Source organism: Gekko japonicus, unplaced genomic scaffold (genome assembly GCF_001447785.1).
Source record: "Gekko japonicus isolate JY-2015 unplaced genomic scaffold, Gekko_japonicus_V1.1 scaffold2089, whole genome shotgun sequence".
NCBI classification, from domain to species: domain Eukaryota; kingdom Metazoa; phylum Chordata; class Lepidosauria; order Squamata; family Gekkonidae; genus Gekko; species Gekko japonicus.
Window position 1 is genome coordinate 37007 of NW_015160282.1, and position 19500 is coordinate 56506.

Here is a 19500-nt window from a genome sequence, read left to right on the forward strand (position 1 = left end):
GGAAGAGCCCTGCGGGATCAGACCAGTGGTCCATCTAGTCCAGCATCCTGTCTCAGGCAGTGGCCCACCAGTTCCTCTGGCGGTCTAAGAAGAGGACGCAGAGGCTTGAGCCTTCCCCTAATGTTGGCACCGGGATTCAGAAGCTGCCTGCTTCAAAATGTGGTTCCCCTCAGCCACGATAGACCTGTCCACCATGAAGCTGTCTAATCCTGTTTTAAAGCTGTCTATGCCTGTGGCCATCACTACATCCTTTGGCAGTGAATTCCACATTTTAATCATTTGCTGCATAAAGACATATTTCCTTTTGTCCTCCCTGAATCCACTGTCCCATCAGAAGAGAAGAGATTGGATTTACACCCCGCCCTTCACTCGGAGTCTCAAAGTAGCTAACAAACTCCTTTCCCTTCCCCTCCCCAGAACAGACACTCTACGAGCAGTGTTCCCTCTAAGATGAGTTGGCGTGAGCTAGCTCACGATTTTTTAGCCTTCTGCTCACACATTTTTGTCTTAGCTCAGGAAGGAGGGCTCCAGAGCAAACTAATTTAGGCAGCAGCCAAATTGCTCACTCACAATTTTAACGCCAGTAGCTCACAAAGTAGAATTTTTGCTCACAAGACTCCACAACTTAGAGGGAACATTACCTGCGAGGTAGGTGGGGCTGAGAGAGCTCTTTCCAGAACTGTCCTTGAGAGAACAGCTTGGACAGAACTAGGGCTTGCCCAAACTAGGGCTTGCCCAAGGGCATCCAGCAACTGCAAGTGGAGGAGTGGGGAATCAAACCCGGTCCTTCCAGGTTAGAGTCAGCGCACTTAACCATGACACCAGACTGGCTCTCGGTTTTTCTGAGGATCAGCCTGAGGGATACCTCTCCTGTGAACCCCATGGAAATGAAAAGCAGGTGCGCAGCAGCGGCACTCTGTGGAGTCAGCCCCAGCAAGTACCAGGCTATAATTGCCACCTTTCGGTAGCTCCCCAATTCTGGTTACTCTTTATTAGGGTAGCTCTTATTTTAAACAGCAAAATATGAATTTTTCAGGACCAGAAATCACAGCAGAGGATGCTCTGGGCCCCAGAAAGAAGGCGGGGCGGGGGGGGGGGAGACAGACTGCTTGCTGCATCATTTGTGAAGCCAGCTGTGAACAATTGTTACGTTAGGATTGTTGCGTTTCTTTTCAGTATGTATTCATTTATTTGACTCATCTCTCTCTCCTTTCCCCGGCAAGCAGGGCTCAGGGGCAGCCCTTTACCATGCATGTACTTTGCTTCCTCTTGGGGTTGTTGGGTGAAGTGAAATTAAAATTGCTAGCTTAGAAGAAACCTCTGAATGCATAGTTGGACAGCTGCCCAGCTGCATGCTACGTCTTTGTGGGGTAGTAGCTAGGGCTGGACCCTGACCCGGAGAGTCCATCAGAACTTGGAAGCGAAGCAGGGTCAGCCCTGGTTAGTCCTCAGACGGGAGACAACCAAGGAAAGGCAGTGGCAAGCCACCTCCAAGCGTCTCTCGCCTTGAAAGCCCTATGGGGTTGCCATAAGGCAGCTGTGACTTGATGGGCAAGAACAGCAACAAAAAGCAGCCAGGGTTGTGCAAGGTCACACAAATTCCCCAAGTACAGCAGAAGCCGCTAAGGATTCCCGCACAGATGGATGCGCTCACATCTGAAAATCCTTGTCCTAAAAAATAAATTAAAAAAAAAAAAAAAAGATTGCACGGAGGAGTAACAGTGGACAGTGATTGGAATGTAAGAGGAATTCTGAAATATTTGTGCAGTCCATTGTGAAGGCCTAGTGTGTACATCTTCCACGAGGCATTAACTTTTGCATGAAGCCGTTAGGAAATGCTGTGTTAACTGGGGACCGTGGGTGACAGGACTTCATCGGGTCAAGTCCACAGTCAGATTTTTCTTTGGGAGGAAGGGCCTATTGTAAGCCGAAACTAAATAGCACAAACTTCAAGATGAGTAATCAGTACAACTTTGGTTAAAATGTGTAGCCTAACATTGTCTGTAGGCGATAAACCAGAATTGCAGTCAAAGGTCGTGGTCACACGGTCATTTTGATCGGGTTTCACAACTGTTCCCTATCACATTTAAAAGGGGTGATCAGACCGCCGATTCTGTCTCCCGTATCGAAGCGGACTCACACCCGCAATCCTCCCGGTTTTCTAGCATGTTTTCCGACACTGGGGAAATTAAGTACTTTCCTACTACTTGCACTGTGAATCCGCAATTTCTCCTGCCTGGACAGCCAGCTATGAATGCGATTAGGTAATGTGTATGTTCTTCCGGTAGTCCTCCCCCCCCACCCGGCTTTCACCGTTGTGCGCATGACCAGTCCTGCACTGAATATATTAAATGCATGAACGCTCAAACACACATAAAACAGTGCTCGGTTACACGTCGGTAGTTCATTTTGTTCGGGCGGCACAATTTTTTTGAAAAAAATCTTTGTGCATGTGCACATATGCACATGCACAAAGAAATTTTGAATGGTGCTTGGAGCCTCGTTGCACAATGCATTTGGCTGGGCAAGGGATGTGTGATCATCTGAACCCGCTAAAAAATATCCCCGATCAAATCTACAGTGGGAACAAATCGTGGTAAGCTTAATAATAATAATAATAATAATAATAATAATAATAATAATACTTTCAATTTATTAATTGCTTTCCACAGTGGGCTCAAAGCGATGTACAGTTACACATTTTAGACAGGGGACTAACAATGTTCATAGGGGATAGGGAAGATAACATATATTCATTTAATTGCACACACTGTCACTGCATGGCGTAAACGTCTTCTGGCTTGGCTCAGTCATTTTCCGAACGGCTGCTTGTTGACCAGGCTTCAGGACCCGTATGTCAAATCGCCACACTGCCACCGCCTGGCCGGAAACATCCACTGCAGGGATTTTTGTAGCCGAGAAGTTCTTCTGCCTTTTTCCAAACCTCGACCAGGACGTCCCGACTGTCAGCTAACACCCTCCAACAAGGGAGATGGGTGTGCCCACCCTCTCTAAGGCTGCTCACACCAGCGCGGGGCTCGAACTAACACAGTTTGGATGTTAAGACAGTGGGATATACCCACGGTGCCACCGCTCACCATGTGACCACCCGTCTTTCCTAGTATGAGCCTGGATCTCAGCTTTTCAGTGTTTTTATTATTGCTTTGTTCACAGCTCCTTTCTACATGGAAAGGGAGGGGTACAAATGTCTTAAATACTTCATCAGAACACTTTTACTGCTGTCGGTATCAGCAAACTTCAAAACTAGTTTGGAAAAATATACAATATGTACAGGGGTCATTTCCTGCATGAACGCACAGGAGCGGAGCTCCGGCAGTAAGGAGCCCAGGGGGTGGGCACATGCAAGAATCCCCGCCCCCTGCTCCCAGTAGCCCTTGGTTGGGCCATGAGGAGCAAGAAGCAGCCAGGTAAGTTGCAGAGCCCCCCCAGCCCCTGGCCTGCCTTTAGGTACAAGCTCTCCCTCCTCTGTGAGGGCAGATCCCCCCCATAGCTAGCAATCCAAAACAGTCCAGTGGAGCCTGAGCGGTGGGTGTTGCCTTCTGACACACTTCCAGTGATGTCAGGGGGTGTGGCATATGCAAATGAGTTATGCTAATAAGTTATGCTAGTGAGCTCCTGCACCTCTTTTTCTACGAAATGACCCCTGAGTATATATACAATTCTTAATGAATAGCAGTCAGGTTTCTGGAGTAACTGGTGATTACAGTTTGGAGAAAGCATTTGTGAGGATCTCAGGTGAAAAGCCCATTAATTCAGTGATGATACTTATGCTTAACTAGTTGTGTGGGATTATAGCCTTATTTATATCCTGAATATCGAAAGATTTAGAGCTGGGGAACCTGAAGGGGGGGGATTGTGGTGTGCACGTTCGTCTTTCAGTCTGGAGGACGCCGTGAATATCTTCTATGAGTAAGTGCTTGTTGGGTGGTGAGCATAGCGTAGCATTACCAGGTATTGAAATCCACCTGGGTGTTCTCCCTTGTCCCAGTTCTGTTTGTCCTAGCAGGTTCTGTGAGCTGGTTTATGTTCTGTGTCTGGAAAGCTAAAAATATTTGTGAATAGGGAAAGTGACTCTCTTGAATGTCGCACCTCGTTTTTTACACTGTGATTATGGACAAAGTCCAAAAGCAAGCCCCAGTTTAAAATCGCAGTTCATTGCATTCCGTGAAAGCTGTAAACAGCAAACCATTTGTTCCCATTGAAGTATCTGCTTATATGTGTTTCTGAACAAAGAGGTTTCTTGAATTGAGGCCTGAGGCATGTGACATAGACATCCCCTTCTTTGTTTGGTTGCTGTGACCAGTTTGTCCTGGGCTTGGCTGGTTTTTTGAAGAAAAGTTTGCTTCCTTTGGATGTCATTGTGTTCCTGTCTACATTATCATATTTTATTTCATTTGAGAGAGACAAAGACAAATGTGGGTTCCTTTCCAGGCTTGATATAATTTATCCCTGCTGACACTGTAGATCCCTGTAAGTGGAGACTTCCTCCAGGACAGAAGAGCAAACAGCCTACAAATGAGCTGAATTGATTTTGCGGTTGGATTCGGTGCTTTTGCCGAAGCCGTTGCAAGGCTTTCTGTTAATTTGTCTAATGGTTTTAGGCCTAGGGAGAATGCAAGCAAAGGTTTTTGCTGTCTAATAAGTTTCAGTTGCAGACCTTGCTAATTAGAAGTCTAAGGGTGGTGGAGAATCGAGATTAGAAATCAGCATCTTCTTATGCATTTAATGTGTACTTTTATTTTCCATTTCTAGTCTGCCTTTCTTGTTGAGGCTTAAGGAGTGTTATAGAATTAGAGTTCAAAGTGATAAAAACAGCATAATATGTTCAACGATGCAGTAAAAGTGGTTAACAAAAATTAGAAACTAAGTCTGCATCGAAGACAGTGTATTTAAGATAACCCTGTGTACAAAATGATTCACCAGAAATCTTCAAAAAGGTAGCATTTGTACAACAGGAATATTTTATAGTCTCAAAATATCTAATATAAAATATTCCTGTTGTATAAATGCTACCTTTTTGAAGATTTTTGTTGAATCATTTTGTTCACAGTTTTGTTCTCATTCCTATTCCTAACTGTGTATCTCTGGTTTGTTGTATTTAAGATAACCCAGCAGAACTTCCTTCAGCCTGAATATTAAGTTATATCCAGTCATATCTATTATTGCATCACGAACTTCTTTCCAGACTTGTTTGAAAACTAAGCACTGCCAAAAATGTGTGATAACATCTAAAGTCTGATGCTGCCAGCAAATAACTAATACTGGATTATAGATGTGTCCCCATTTATATGGTGTCAGATACCATTGGTACTGGATTTTGTTTTATATTATCTAGTTCCTGCTTCTTTATCCTGGGGGGGGGGGAGGATCAGTGACTGAGATAAATTCAATACTTGCTAAATTGGATGGACCACATGCATTCTTTTTTGTTACCAAAGTACCAAGTGGTACAGATAATACCCCTGACAGTAATAGGACATAGCCTTTTTATAATGATATCATGCAGACAATAAGGGCTCCTCCACTTTCAGAAACTCTCCTTCCTGCCTAGAGATGTAAAATTTCTGGAAATTTTGAAGCTCGGAAAAAGACCCGGTTTTGACCTGGGTTTTTTCGGGGGGGAAACGGAAATTTTCGGAAAAATTGAAAAAAATTCCACGTTAGCACTTCTTTTTCCTTTTCCAGATTGAAAGTCATTCTGTTACTTTAGGAACATAAAATATGACTATGGACATTTTTACTTGGCATGAAATTATCACAACTAGCATATTAAAAATATAGTGTACGTAAACAATTATTACAAACAGAATACCCACCCACATGCAAAAACAAAACTGAAACCTTTTTCTTTTCTTGTGACAATAGCACCTCTTAAAGGAAGAAATGCATCTTGTTCTTGCATTGGAGAGTTCCGTTTGTAACCTAGGACTTGCTTGTCCTCAGTGCACAGAAATTAGATCAATCTGATACCATACATATTTTTTAGAAATGATTTGGAAAATATATTTTATTCATCATGTTAAAATAAAACGTTCCATAATCATTTTTTCTTTCTTTTCTTTTTTCAATTTTTCCATTTTTTTGGAAAAACAAAACAAAAAAGGCTTCAGGAAAAAATGGGGGGAAACAGTTTTTTCCTGAATTTTTCGGGTTTTTTCCCGGGCCTTTACATCTTTATTCCTGCCTTTGACAGAATTATTATGGGAAAACATCTGGGTGGAATATGCTTGATGCTTAATTGAAGGACCTTTGCTTATGATTTACAAGGCATGCAGAAAAGCTCAAGTTTACTGGATAGCCCAGCTTACTGGATCGTGGGAACTCTGCTGATGTGATTTGCCTGGATTTCAGTAAAGGTTTTGATAAGGTTCCCCATGACATTCTGATGGGCAAACTGGAAGACTGTGGACTGGACTATAGGATACTTCGGTGGATAGGGAACTGGTTAGAGGACTGCACCCAAAGAGTGGTGGTCAGTGGCATTTCATCAGATTGGAGGGAGGTGTCCAGCGGAGTGCGGCAGGGCTCAGTAGTCACAATATCTTGGAATAAAATTTAGATTCCTTGAATTTTTAAATTTTAGATCCATGATGAGTAAAAAAAAACACTGTTTTACTATTTTGCAATATACTGATTTCCTCAAATAACAGGACCAATAATATCATTGGTTCACTTCAAGTTCAGCAGAAGCCTTGGAACCGCCCTGTTAGCAATCACTGTAAAAGCAGTTCCGTCCCCAGCGCAAAGGCAAGATCTGCTGCAGTCAAGCTATAACAGTCAAAATGAGCTTCGCCCAGACAATGTAATTTCTTATTGTGATATTTTGCTAACCTGCAGTCCTAAAACGATTGTGTTCCTTGCCCTTTTTCAGCGACAGAAAAGATTCCTGTAATGCGTGGGCAGTGGTTTATCGATGGCACCTGGCAGCCCTTGGAAGAAGAAGAGAGTAACCTGATAGAGCAAGAGCATCTCAGCTGTTTCAAGGGGCAGCAGATGCAGGAGAACTTTGATATGGAAATATCGAAACCCGTGGATGGAAAAGAGGGTAAGAGTACATTAACAAAGATCCCTGTGGTCTTTCTTTTTATAATCTTTTATTATGTGCAAACGTGGAGTATTAGGCAAATTAAGAAGAAGAAGAAGAAGAAGAGATTGAATTTATACCCCGCCCTTCACTTGGAGTCTCAGAGCGGTTTACAAATGCCTTCCCCTTCCCACAACAGACACCTTGTGAGGTAGGGTGGGGCGGAGGGAGCTCTGACAGAAACTGCTCTTTTTCAAGAACAGCTTTGGCAGAACTATGGCTTGCTCAGGGTCATCCAGCCAGGTGCAAGTGGAGGAGTGGGGGAATCAAACCCGGTTCTCCCAGATTAGAGTCCGCACACTTAACCACGACACCAAACTGGCTTGCATTAGTCTTCTGTTTCCTCCAGGCCAGGTTGGCCAGGGGTCCTGGAGGGTTTTTTTGGCCATCTTCTGGGCACAGAGCAGGGATCACTGGAGGGCATGGGGGGAGAGGGTAGTTGTGAATTCCCTGCATTGTGCAGGGGGTTGAACTAGATGACCCTTGCGGTTCCTTCCAGCTCTATATTTCTATCTGAAAATTGGCACAGCACATAATCCTGTGTGGCAATAAAAAAATTACACAAATCTACTTGTTTTTCAAATTAGTTTTTTTCTTATATTAAGGTGTATTTTGTGGTCCTTGGTGTTCTTTGTTGAATCGCTGGTTTTGTCCTCCTGGAAAATGTTGTGACTTTATTATTTATTTTTTAAATAATCCTGTCAGGTCTCTAACTGTACCTGAGTTAGACCACCAGTCTATTTATATCTTAATTCTGGAACTTTCCATAGCTAATAGAATCATTCACTGTATTTTAGTTGCTCCATGGTAGAACGAAATGCTGTTTTTCCATGGTTAGGCTATACGTCTTGGGTTTTGAGAGTAATAACCAGTCCCCTTTTTGTGCGAGCGTGTGTGTAAACCCTGTGCATTGTCTGTAATTGAGCCATTTATCTTGTCCCATAAAATCAATTGTTACGAGTAAGCCTGTCAGCAGAGCTGGCCTGAAGCTTGAATGCGCCAGGGAGAGATGCAGCTTTGTCCGCTGCTTACACGGCTTCGCTTCTGCCTGCTGCTCCTTTCATGGTTCTGCTGCCACCAGCAGATGCCTGAATCGTTTCCTTTGCCAGAATAGATGGCTATCGGGGGAAGCATCTGGCGACTTGGCCTCTCCTTCCCGTCTGGGACTTAGGACACTATTAATGGCTAGTAATAATTTATTTATCTACTGCATTTATATCCTGCTTTTTCTCCCAAGTGCAGCTTACATCATTCTCCTAGAATCATAAGAGATGGCAGGGCTCTCCAGGGTCATCTAGTTCAACCCCTTGCACTATGCAGGAAATTCACAAATAGAAGAAGAAGAAGAGATTGGATTTATACCCCGCCCTTCACTACCCGAAGGTGTCTCAGAGCGGCTGACAAACTCCTCTCCCTTCCCCTCCCCACAACAGACACCCTGTGAGGTAAAGGAAGAAGAAGAAGAGATTGGATTTATACCCCGCCCTTCACTACCCGAAGGTGTCTCAGAGCGGCTTACAAACTCCTTTCCCTTCCCCTTCCCCACAACAGACACCCTGTGAGGCAGTGGGGCTGAGAGAGCTCTGACAGGAACTGCTCTTTTTCATAACCTCTTCCACTGCCATGCAGGTCTCTCCTGGGACCAGGCCGCACCAGGCCCTGCTCCCAGTCCTGCACAGATCATGAACATCCCCCTTTTACAACCAGCTTGTTAAACCCTGTCAGAGAATTCCAGAAGATGGGCGAAAGAAGAGTTCCTGTTTCAGAACCTTTATTGATCCTTCCTCCATAGGGATTGATAATTCCCTCTTTAATAACAGTTTCATCTCTCATCACTGTTGTTTGACTCCGTTCTTCCAAGACTTTTTAAAAAACACCTGTCTCTCCCACAGTGAAAACTGACGCAGACAGTTCATTCCGCTTCTCTGCAGCCTCCCTGTCTGCCTTTAGCGATCCCTTCATTGCTTTTTCATGTACCCGTCTCTCTGGCTGGTGCCTTGCTTCCGATGCATTTTAATATTTTTATTTATTTATTTAAAGAAATTCTTAACCGTTTGTCTTTAATGTTTTGGCAAGATACTTCTCATTCTCTTCTTGCTTGCCTCCTCATCAGTTCACATTTGTTTTGCAAACAACTCTCTGCCTTCTCATTCACCTTGTTGGGGAAAGGTTGCTACCATCGGAGGAAAATGTTCCTTCTTCTGCGGCCCCTTTGACTTTGTTCATTTATGACACTGACAGCATCTGCTGGATGCATTCTAACTGAGCTTTCATTATTGTGAATTTAAATAATTACCAAGCATCCTGAAGGGATTTGACCTTTTTAAACTTTCCCTCTGCGTTTCCTTTGAAGAAGAAGAAGAGGAGGAGGAGGAGGAGGAGGAGGTTGGATTTGTACCCCCGCCCTTCACTACCCAAAGGAGTCTCAGAGTGGCTTACAAACTCCTTTCCCTTCCCCTCCCCACAACAGACATCCTGTGAGGTAAAAGAAGAAGAAGAGATTGGATTTATACCCCACCCTTCACCACCCAAAGGAGTCTCAGAGCGGCTTACAAACTTTCCCTTCCCCTCCCCACAACAGACACCCTGTGAGGTAGGTGGGGCTGGGAGAGCTCTTGACAGAAACTGTTCTTTTTCAAGAACAGCTCTTGTCAGAACTATGGCTTGCCCAAGGTCATCCAGCAGGTGCAAGTGGAGGAGTGGGGAATCAAACCCGGTTCTCCCAGATTAGGGTCCACGCACTTAACCACTACACCAAACTGGCTCTCTTTGGATAAACTTCCTCATTTTGTAGAAGTTTACTCTTCTGAAATCAAATATAATAATGTTGGCCTTCTTGGGCAGCCTCCCGTTCCCAAATGCTGCTCTTCATGGCAGCGTGATTGCTGCTCCCAGTCAGTGCAACAACACTGACATCCCACACCAGATCCTAAGTATAACCAAGGACCAAATTCAGCATCATTTAGCATCTTATTTATTTATTTATTTAAATTTATAACCCGCCCTCGCCGCGAATGGGCTCAGCATCACCTCCCAATTAGTTGAGTTTGCCTTGGACTGGTGGTTCCAAGGCAAAATTATTTACAGTGTCTAGGGATTAATCTCTTTTCTCATGACGTAAACAGCCATCATAGGGGCTGCGGTGGCTCAAGTGGTTAAGACGCTGAACTGCAGACCGGAAGGCCTGTAGTTTGGCAGTTTGAGACCCGAGTGCCGCATGACGGAGTGAGCTCCCGTCCCTGGCCCCAGCTCCTGCCATCCTAACAGTTCAAAAGCAAGACATTGCCAGTAGATAAATAGGTACCACTTCGGTGGGAAGGTAACAGCGCTCCGTGCACCTCGGCGTCTAGTCATGCCGGCCACATGACCACAGCGCTGGCTCTGTGGCTTGGAAACGTAAATGAACACTGCCCCCTAGAGTCGGATTCGACTGGCTTTCGAGCAAGGGAAACCATTACCTTTAAACATCCATTAATCCAGCTAATAAGTGGGTAGTTGAAGTTACCTGTTGTTACACAATTTTCTCCTTTCTCCCTTTAAAGATCACCCTACATTTTCAGGTGAGTAGCCATGTTGGTCTGAGGAAGCGTGCGTGCACATGAAAGCTTATACCTGGAATTAAACCTTAAAGGTGCCGCCGGACTCAGACTTTACCCTAAATTCTGATCAGGCAAGCAATGCTATGCCACTGATAGTAAAATTTGTGCTTAGTATTTCTTCCCATCACAATTTTTGTGGACAGTCTGTTCTTCTGAAGCATTCTAGTCTCCTGGGCACAGTGTGACATTATTTATTTTATTTATGTATTTATTCAATTTATACCCTGCCCTCCCTGACGAAACAGGCTTAGGGTGGCCTACATAGAATAAACACATTAAATAGATTAAAATAATTACATTAAAGAGACGCTCCACATATTTTCCAATGGAGAGGGGGAAGAGAATATACCGATTGTGGCAAAAAAAAGGTCTAAAAAACTGATGGCGTGATGACACAAGAAAGCCTTCAGAAAGCAGACGCCATGATCATTTACGTGGAGAAAAGCTATTCATTTTAGCTGGGAATAACGGCTAGAACAAGCTCATACACTTTGCTGCAGTTGTGATTCCCACTTCGAAATTCCGTGTAGAAGCAGGGAATCATTTGTGCTTCTTTTGAGTCTGTGTGTGTGTGGTGTAATGTAGAAGCAGGGAATCATTTGTGCTTCTTTTGCGTCTGTGTGTGTGTGTGTGGTGTAATGTTGTTAACACTCAAGGTTAGGAGGGCGGCAGTCAAGTGCAACAGAATGTTCCCGTGAGCTGAGTAGGCCCTTGGGCTGTCGATGGGCTTGCATCATAGCACCAGTTCCTAGCAGGGCAGGGGGCCCTCTTCACGGTGACCTGCCAGGCTGGGACAAAGCCTGCGGGCAGGGCACTGCCGATTCTGGGAAGCCGCTGTCATGACGCACATCAGAACAAAGAGAATCGGACCGTGTACGAGACAAACAGCATTGAGCAGTGTACCTGTGTGTTCTTGGAGGAAAAATGTAGGTGGTTAGGCAGAAAGTTAAAGTCCGGGACCTCCAAGGTAGCATTATCACAGATGCTGCCTCTTCCATATTTAGAGCTAGCATGGCACTGGTTAAGAGCGGTGGACTCTGATCTGGAGAATTATGTCTGGGGCAGCGATGCTCTGTATTCTTGGTGCTTGGGGTGGGGCAACAGTGGGAGGGCTTCTAGTGTCCTCGCCCCACTGGTGGACCTCCTGATGGCATCTGGTGTTTTTGGCCACTATGTGACCCAGAGTGTGGGACTGGATGGCCCATTGGCCTGATCCAACGTTGGCTTCTCTTATGTCTGGGGCAGCGATGCTCTGTATTCTTGGTGCTTGGGGGGGCAGCAGTGGGAGGGCTCTAGTGTCCTGGCCCCACTGGTGGACCTCCTGATGGCCCCTGGTATTTTTGGCCACTGTGTGACACAGAGTGTTTGACTGGATGGGCCTTTGGCCTGATCCAACATTGGCTTCTCTTATGTTCTTATATTGGGCACTGGGGAATGTTTGGGGACAAGCCAACCCTGTACTTAAAGAAACAGGTTCCACTTCAACTGATCTGGAGTCAGGCTGCTTGTGCTTAATGTCAAAGATTATACAGTGGTTTGAAACCAGCTGCTGCAGGGAAGATGCCAATGAGCTGGCGAGGATCTGATTTAGGATAATTCATCCTTAAAGGATGATGATGGGTTAAGAGATCTGGTTAATATAGAAGGGGTAGAATTTGTCATTGAGAATGCTTCAGGGTTTGTGTGGCATCTTAAACATAAGAACGTAAGAGAAGCCAATGTTGGATCAGGCCAGTGGCCCATGCAGTCCAACACTCTGTCGCACAGGAGGTCCAGCAGTGGGGCCAGGAGGACACTAGAAGCCCCCCCACTGTTGCCCCCCTCAAGCACCAAGAATACAGAGCATCCCTGGCCCCAGACCAAGAGTGCCATTTTGTCTACCACAGTAGCAGCAGCAGTGTCCAGGGACTTTACTGAGCATTATACCTTTGAAGAGATAGTTTAATGCTGTAGTTCTGTGTAAAAAAATCTTTCTCCTCAGTGTATATAGTTTTCTCCGTCTGTTTAGGGTGGTTAGTACCGTCTTCATCCTAGCACTTGTGCTGTGACCCGTGGCGTAGAAGAGGTGACATTTTATCACAGATAGGTGTGTTGGAGGTGTAAGTGGCTAAGAGCAAATTTGACATGCGCATTATGGTTACGTCTGATCATCATGCCATTTGGTTTAGGAATTAACACAGAAATTTTATTTTACGCCACAAAGTTCCACTGGGTCTTCATTCACTTACTGCTGCATTAAGCTACATTCCTTTTCCCTTTTAACAAAAAGGACGAAGGCTCTGGATCTCAAGGGCCTTGGTCATAGCTAAACGAACAATTCCTCAGAAGTGGAGAGCAGTAGTTACAGCAAGCCACTGAAAAATGGACTGAAGCCATGTCAGACCTGTCTGCCTTTAATAGCCTTAGACTGACCGCTTTGTCCCATCTTCAGAATAGTCATGCAGAGCACTTGGAATGATGGGATAAAGGTTTTTATAAAAACAAGCCCCCCCCCCCCCCCCCCCCCCCAGTGGCAGTGGGAGATTCAGAGGGGCTGTTCTGTCGGGCTTCTTTGAAAGATGACTTTCAAGTGAGCGTTTAAAACCATTATCTCAGAGTGGGGACCTGGATTTGCTTGCTTACTTCTTCCCTCCCCGTCCCCTTCTCCTTCTGTACTGTCTGTATAAAGCGGCCTCATTGTTAGGAAGTTGCTTGGGATAACAGAAAATGTTTCCAGGTGATCAGGCAGAGCCCCACCACCTTTGGGTTTGTGGGCACGTGCTCATTCTTCTTCCTCGATGCAGAAAGCACAGGTGCAGCCGTATACCTGTGTCAGCGGCTTTTTTTTTTTTAGGGGGGGAGAGTATAACTGACACATTTTGTACCCAGAGATCCGATCTCACATGAACACTCATGAAGCCGCCATATGCTGAATCAGTCGCTTGGTCCATCAAGTCCAGTATTGTCCACTCAGACTGACAGCATCACTCCAGAGTCTCAGGCGGAGGTCCTTCACCCCACCTCCTACCTGGCCTGTTCAGGTGGAGATGCCGGGGATTGAACCTGGGACCTTCCGCAGGCCAGCCAAACAGAGCCACAGCCCCTTTCCCAAATGTCAAGGTTTTGTGCAATGGAAGTCTGTGTGCAGGTACAACTTTATGCCAGTCTCCCTTGCGCACTGTCGTGCTTGACCCTCGAAACAGCAAACTGGGATACCTCTTCATAGGTAAAAGTTGCTTAAATGTTTTAAATCTTTTTATCCTGAAGGCTCAGGGTTGGGTTTTCAGTATATCTGAAAGCAGAGAAGGACTGAACCGCCCCCCCCCCCCCCCCCCCCCGTTATCGGACTAAAATATTGTTTTTGTTGCGTTCTTGAGTATGTGGAGAATACAACAAAGAACGGGCTGCCAAGATGGCTACCCAGCTGCCCTTTGACATCCCAGGGTCCCATGCGATGCTAACGACTCCCCGTCTTCACGTGTGAATTGAAGGGAATAGCGGCAGAAGCTAAAGGAAAGGCCCGGACAACAGCAGACTCCTTGAACTTAAACCATTGCTTCATTCATGGCTGAGCGCAGTCCTTAGGAATCACAGACAGGAGGTTGTCCTGGCTTGGATAAGGATTAGATGTGGGCTCCAGAAGTCATTAGTGCCTGCTAAAGAGGGAAGCCCCACCCAGGATGCCTGCCTTGTAGAGAGACCTCTGTGTCAAATACGTGTCGCTTGAATGTCTGCGCTCTGACGTCTGCTCACCAGGTCTTTCTGCGCGCCCAGCCGCTTGATCTGCAGCATGAGAGCGTAACTCCTTTGCTGAGAGAAAATGTCAATCTGCATGCACTGTCTCTACTTCTGGAGTATCTGTTAGCCGACCTCTTTTCAAAGGTCTTGAAAATTACTGGAATCTGGTGGCTTGTGGCAAGTTTGTGTCTGTGTACTTAAAGTGGGAAAATACACTGTTGGGCCTGATTGCAGCCCTGGGCAGTGTCCTGTGCACTGTGTCCTAGATGCCGATGTGCTATTAAAGAAGCCCTCCCTCCCTGCCCTCCATTGTACTTGGCTTCATTTTTCTAAATGCATCAGCCTCCAGCGGTCTGACTCAGCAGCATGAGGCAGCTTCACGTACTCATTTCCAACTTTCCCCACTTGTTCCTGCTTCCGAGGTCAGCTTTGTGCACTCAGACCGGCAGCCGCTCAGTAGAGGTCTTTCACACCACCTACCACCTGATCCTTTCAGCTGCAGATGCCGGGGACAGAACTTGGGACCTTCTGCACGCCGAACAGTTGTTCTGCTACTGAGCCACAGCCCCTCCCCACCAAAATACATGAAGCTACTTTATCCTAAATCGGACCCCTGGTCCATCGAGGTCAGTCTTGTCTACTCAGACTGGCAGCGGCTCGCCAGGGTCTCAGGCAAAGGTCTTTCAGATCACCCGTCTTCTTGTCCATTTCAACTGGAGATGCCGGAGACTGAAGCCGAGACCTTCTGCATGCCAAGCAGATCCTCTGCTACTGAGCCACGGCCCCTCCCCAGGCTGATTCTTTCCGCCAAGCTTGTACCCTCCGTTCTCCAAATGGGAGGAATGACATGAGACAGTACGCTCCCTAAACCCATGGAATCCTAGGCAAAGTCCTGGTCACCACACCTTAAAAAGGATATTATAGCTTTGGAAAAAGTGCAGAAAAGGGCAACTCGAATGATAAAAGGGTTGGAACACTTTCCCTATGAGGAAAGGTTAAAGCGCTTAGGGCTCTTTAGCTTGGAGAAACGACGACTGAGGGGTGACATGATTGAGGTTTATAAGATTATGCATGGGAAAGAGCAGGTAGAGAAAGAGGTCCTTTTCACCCTTTCTCACAATACAAGAACTCGTGGGCACTCCATGAAATTGCTGAGCGGTCGGGTTAGAACGGAGAAAAGGAAGTACTTCTTCACCCAAAGAGTGATTCACACATGGAATTCACGGCCACAGGAGGTGGTGGCGGCTACGAGCAAGGACGGCTTCAAGAGGGAATTAGATAGGCATATGGAGCAGAGGTCCATCAGTGGCTGTTAGCCACAAGGTATAGATAGGGGCTCTGGGGCAAGTGATGCTCTGTCTTCTTGGTGCTTGGGGGGGTCAACAGTGGGAGGGCTTCTAATGTCCTGGCCCCACTGGTGGACCTCCTGATGGCACCTGGTATTTCTGGCCACTGTGTGACACAGAGTGTTGGACTGGATGGGCCTTTGGCCTGATCCAACATTGTTCTTATGTTAAGTTCATGAAAAAAAGTTCAGTAATTTCAAAGCTCTTTCCCAGCCAGCCGTTCCTCCTCCCTTCGATTCGACAGCGCCCCCTTCTTCCAAGTTTGTGCTTCCTCCTCCTATTACTTGGAGGCACAGGAACTCATTAAGAGAGCCTCCCTCCGAATTCCTCACCGTTGGCATTTCACCTGTTCGCTTCGGTTCAGGTCGGTGCTGTCAAGTCACAAGCTGACTTCTGGCAGCCCCGAAGGGTTTTGAAGACGAGAGATGATCAGAGGCGGTTTCCCCATTGCCTGCCTCTGTGTCGTGACCCTGGTATTCCTTGTATAGGTGTCCCATCCATTCGCTAGCTAAACAGACCCCGCTCAGCTTCCGAGTTCTGATGAGAGCAAGCTAACCCGGGCCATCCCGGTCAGGGCTTGGTTCAGGTGAGTAAAGGTTTAATTCCTGGCTCAGTTCACCCATTCACATCAGTGCACTTCCAGTACGTGTGAGACATTTAAAAATAGGATATATGTTACCATTCTGATTTCTGTGCTTGAGGAAGTGATGATGTTGTCGTCGTGCTTCTTGCAACCTAGCCTTTGTGGTTAGAGTCAGAGGTCATTTCGGGGGGGGAACGCTGGGGAACGCAGTTCCCCCGGGTGAGGTACGGGGGGCGGGGCACATGATGAAGCCCCGCCCCCTGCTTCTGGCCACCCTGCTTTCGGCCCTCATTCAGCCAGGAGGAGGCAGGAGAAGAGGGAGGGTAAGTTGCTTCCTCCCTGCCTCTCCCCACCCCTGCCTGCCTGGGGCCAGGGAGGGCCTTCGCGGGGCTTCCTTGCACTCCCGCCAGACGGGACCATTGGGGGCGGGGTGTGTGGCCTTATGACACACTTCTGGTGCTGTCAGGGGGTGTGACCTTATGACACACTTCCGGTGATGTCAGGGGGTGTGGCATATGCTAATGAGTTATGCTAATGAGTTCCCCTAGCTCTTTTTCTACAAAACGACCCCTGGTTAGAGTATTAGATTTTTGGTAGGAAGGGGGGGGGCTATTGTTTTTTTTTACTTTTAATTTTTGTTTAAGTGCAGGCTCCTCACAAGGCACATTTAACAAAAGGCCCAAAGCATGGACTTATACATAGTTTAAAAAATATTTTATACAGAAAAATCCTATTACACGTCCAGGATCTTGGCTGGGAATGGAAATATGTTGATCCTGGATTGTATATGATGCAAAGGGAGAACTTGGTTTTAAGTGTAAGCCGTGCCCTCTCTTGCACCACATACCCTCCGGCATCCAGACCCTCTCTGCCGTCTCTTGGAGATCCAGGCTCCCGAGTTTGGGCAGCGGAAGGGCTGGTGCACTGCCTGAGACTCCACAGGCTTAACCTTCACAAACGCAGTTCTTCGAAACAGGCTGCTACATATCTGCAGCCCCTCGAGTCAAAAGCTCGAGAGAAAAGGCTTCGACGGCAGTGCTGCTCATAATCCTGATGATGAGGCCAAGCTAGGTGTCATGGGATTCTTCACCGGGGCACTGCCTGTCAACTCTTCCTTGCCTTCACCTCCTTCCCAGCAGTCTTTTTTCCTCCTCCTCCTCCTTTCCCTACCCCGTGGGCCTTGAAACCAAAAGTGCTTGTAGCTGGGGAACGGTGGGTGGGGCCACAGTTCGTGTTTCAGTCCGGTTTCCCCTGGCTTTGCTGACTCTTCTGCAAGTGCACCCACCCGTCCACCATTTCCCATGATCTCAACACATGCCATGTTGGAATCAGCATAATATCATCCTGTGCTCTACTGAGAAACAGTGTTCCGTCTGAGCTGAGTCAGTGTGAGCCAGCTCACAGTTTTTTAGCCTCTGGCTCACACATGTTTCTCTTCGCTCAGGAAGGACGGCTCCAGAGCAGACTAATTTATGCAGTAGCCAAATAGCTGGCTCACAGCTTTAATGCCAGTAGCTCACAAAGTAGAATTTTTGCTCGTGAGGCTACAGAGCTTAAAAGGGAGCATTGCCGAGGAATGCCCTTTTCTGCATAAAAATGGAGGCACGCTTCACCCTTCCTCATAAGGTTTTCTTTTAGGACTGAAAAGAATAAGAGGATTCCCTCCTTTGTGGGATGAGTCAGTAATCTGGCGTAGGTCCTGATTGGAAACAGGCCAAAACAGTGACTCATGCAGAGATACATCAGCCAACTTCCTCTGTGATAGAACAATTGACATATCACTTGCAGCATGCTGGCAGTGCTCTCCAGCAGAGACTCTTGGGACTGCTGAGCTAGAGGAGTTGTCTGAGCACTAACAGCCTGGGGGAATCGTTCTGCTGGGCACACAATAAGGAGTCCTTTCACCGTTCCTCCATTAAGCGGCTCAAACATTATACAGCCATATCGTTCATGCAAGAAAGAACTTTGTGTAATGCTTCTTTTATTAGGACCACTTGACAATTTGGTGGGTCCTAATAAAAGGTGTTACATAGGGTTTCATTCTTGGTTTTGGGTTTTCTTCTGCGGCAGTTCGTTTTCAGTCAGCTTCTGCCCTGCCTGCAGTTTCCTCGAAGACAGGAGACTTAGATAGAACTGGGTTTTTAAAGAATTCCTCCCATATTTATTTATGTATTTGTTTGATTTGATTTGTATCTCGCCCTCCCCGCCGGGGCAGGCTCCGGGCGGCTTACAGGCATGTATACAAATATAGTAAAACACAAAATATTTTAGAACAGATAAAACAGTTAAAACCATCACAGTTTCAAAGTGCTAGAAACTACAGGTGATAGGCGATGGCGGCGTTCTTTCGGCATCCAGATAACAACCAGTACCATTGTCCAGGTCCATGCCGGGCTATTAGATGTTGGGGCCAGGGCCATGGCGTTAGCAGCTGCACCCTAATTGAAAGCTTGGCGGAAGACCTCCATTTTACAGGCCCTGCAGAACTGTAAAAGGTCCCACAGGGCCCTGATGTCCTCCGGGAGCTCATTCCACCAGTACGGGGCCGCCACAGAAAAGGCCCTGGCCCTTGTCACGGCTAGCCTGGCTTCTTTGGGCCTGGAAGGGCCAGACGGTGTTGGGACCCCGATCTTAGTGCTCTCTGGGGAACATGCGGGGAAGAGCAGTCCCTTAGGTAAGCAGGTCCCTGACCCTATGGGGCTTTAAAGGTAAGAACCAGCACCTTGAACCAAATCCGGTATGCTGTAGGCTGCCACATCTTGGTTTTATGCGCTCTGATATGTTCTACGTCCAGTGATGAATGTGAAAGCCATACTTTATTTTTGGTGGTATTCTTGATTTTTAAAACCACACACTTTCTCTGAACTGGCCACTGACTTTTTAAAGCTCCTGTCCCATCTGGAGGTCAAAAGGAAATACCGGAAGTACCAGCTCCATTTCCCTCCCAGTTCAAGGAAACGTGTTCCGAGTTTCTGCCTGCCTCTTGACCCAGGGTTCGCCTGGACTCCGTGCCTGACTCCCAACTGACCTTGGCGGTGCTTCTTGTTCTCCTGTCTCCTAGGTGGGGCACCGCAGCTTCCTCCCGACCCCCCCACTTCCCTCTGGTGAGATGCCACGGCATCCGTTCACCTTGTGATGTCTCTTCCCACC

The 19500-nt window shown here is 46.8% G+C and overlaps 1 protein-coding gene across 1 annotated transcript in view; it reads left to right on the forward strand.

Moving 5' to 3' along the window:
• DDHD1 (DDHD domain containing 1) overlaps positions 1–19500 on the forward strand; it is an 80532-nt gene that overhangs the window by 22063 nt on the left and 38969 nt on the right. The window contains exon 3 of the mRNA XM_015415511.1: positions 6893–7066. Within this exon, the coding sequence (XP_015270997.1) occupies positions 6893–7066 (174 nt within the window). The remainder of the gene's footprint in view (positions 1–6892; positions 7067–19500) is intronic.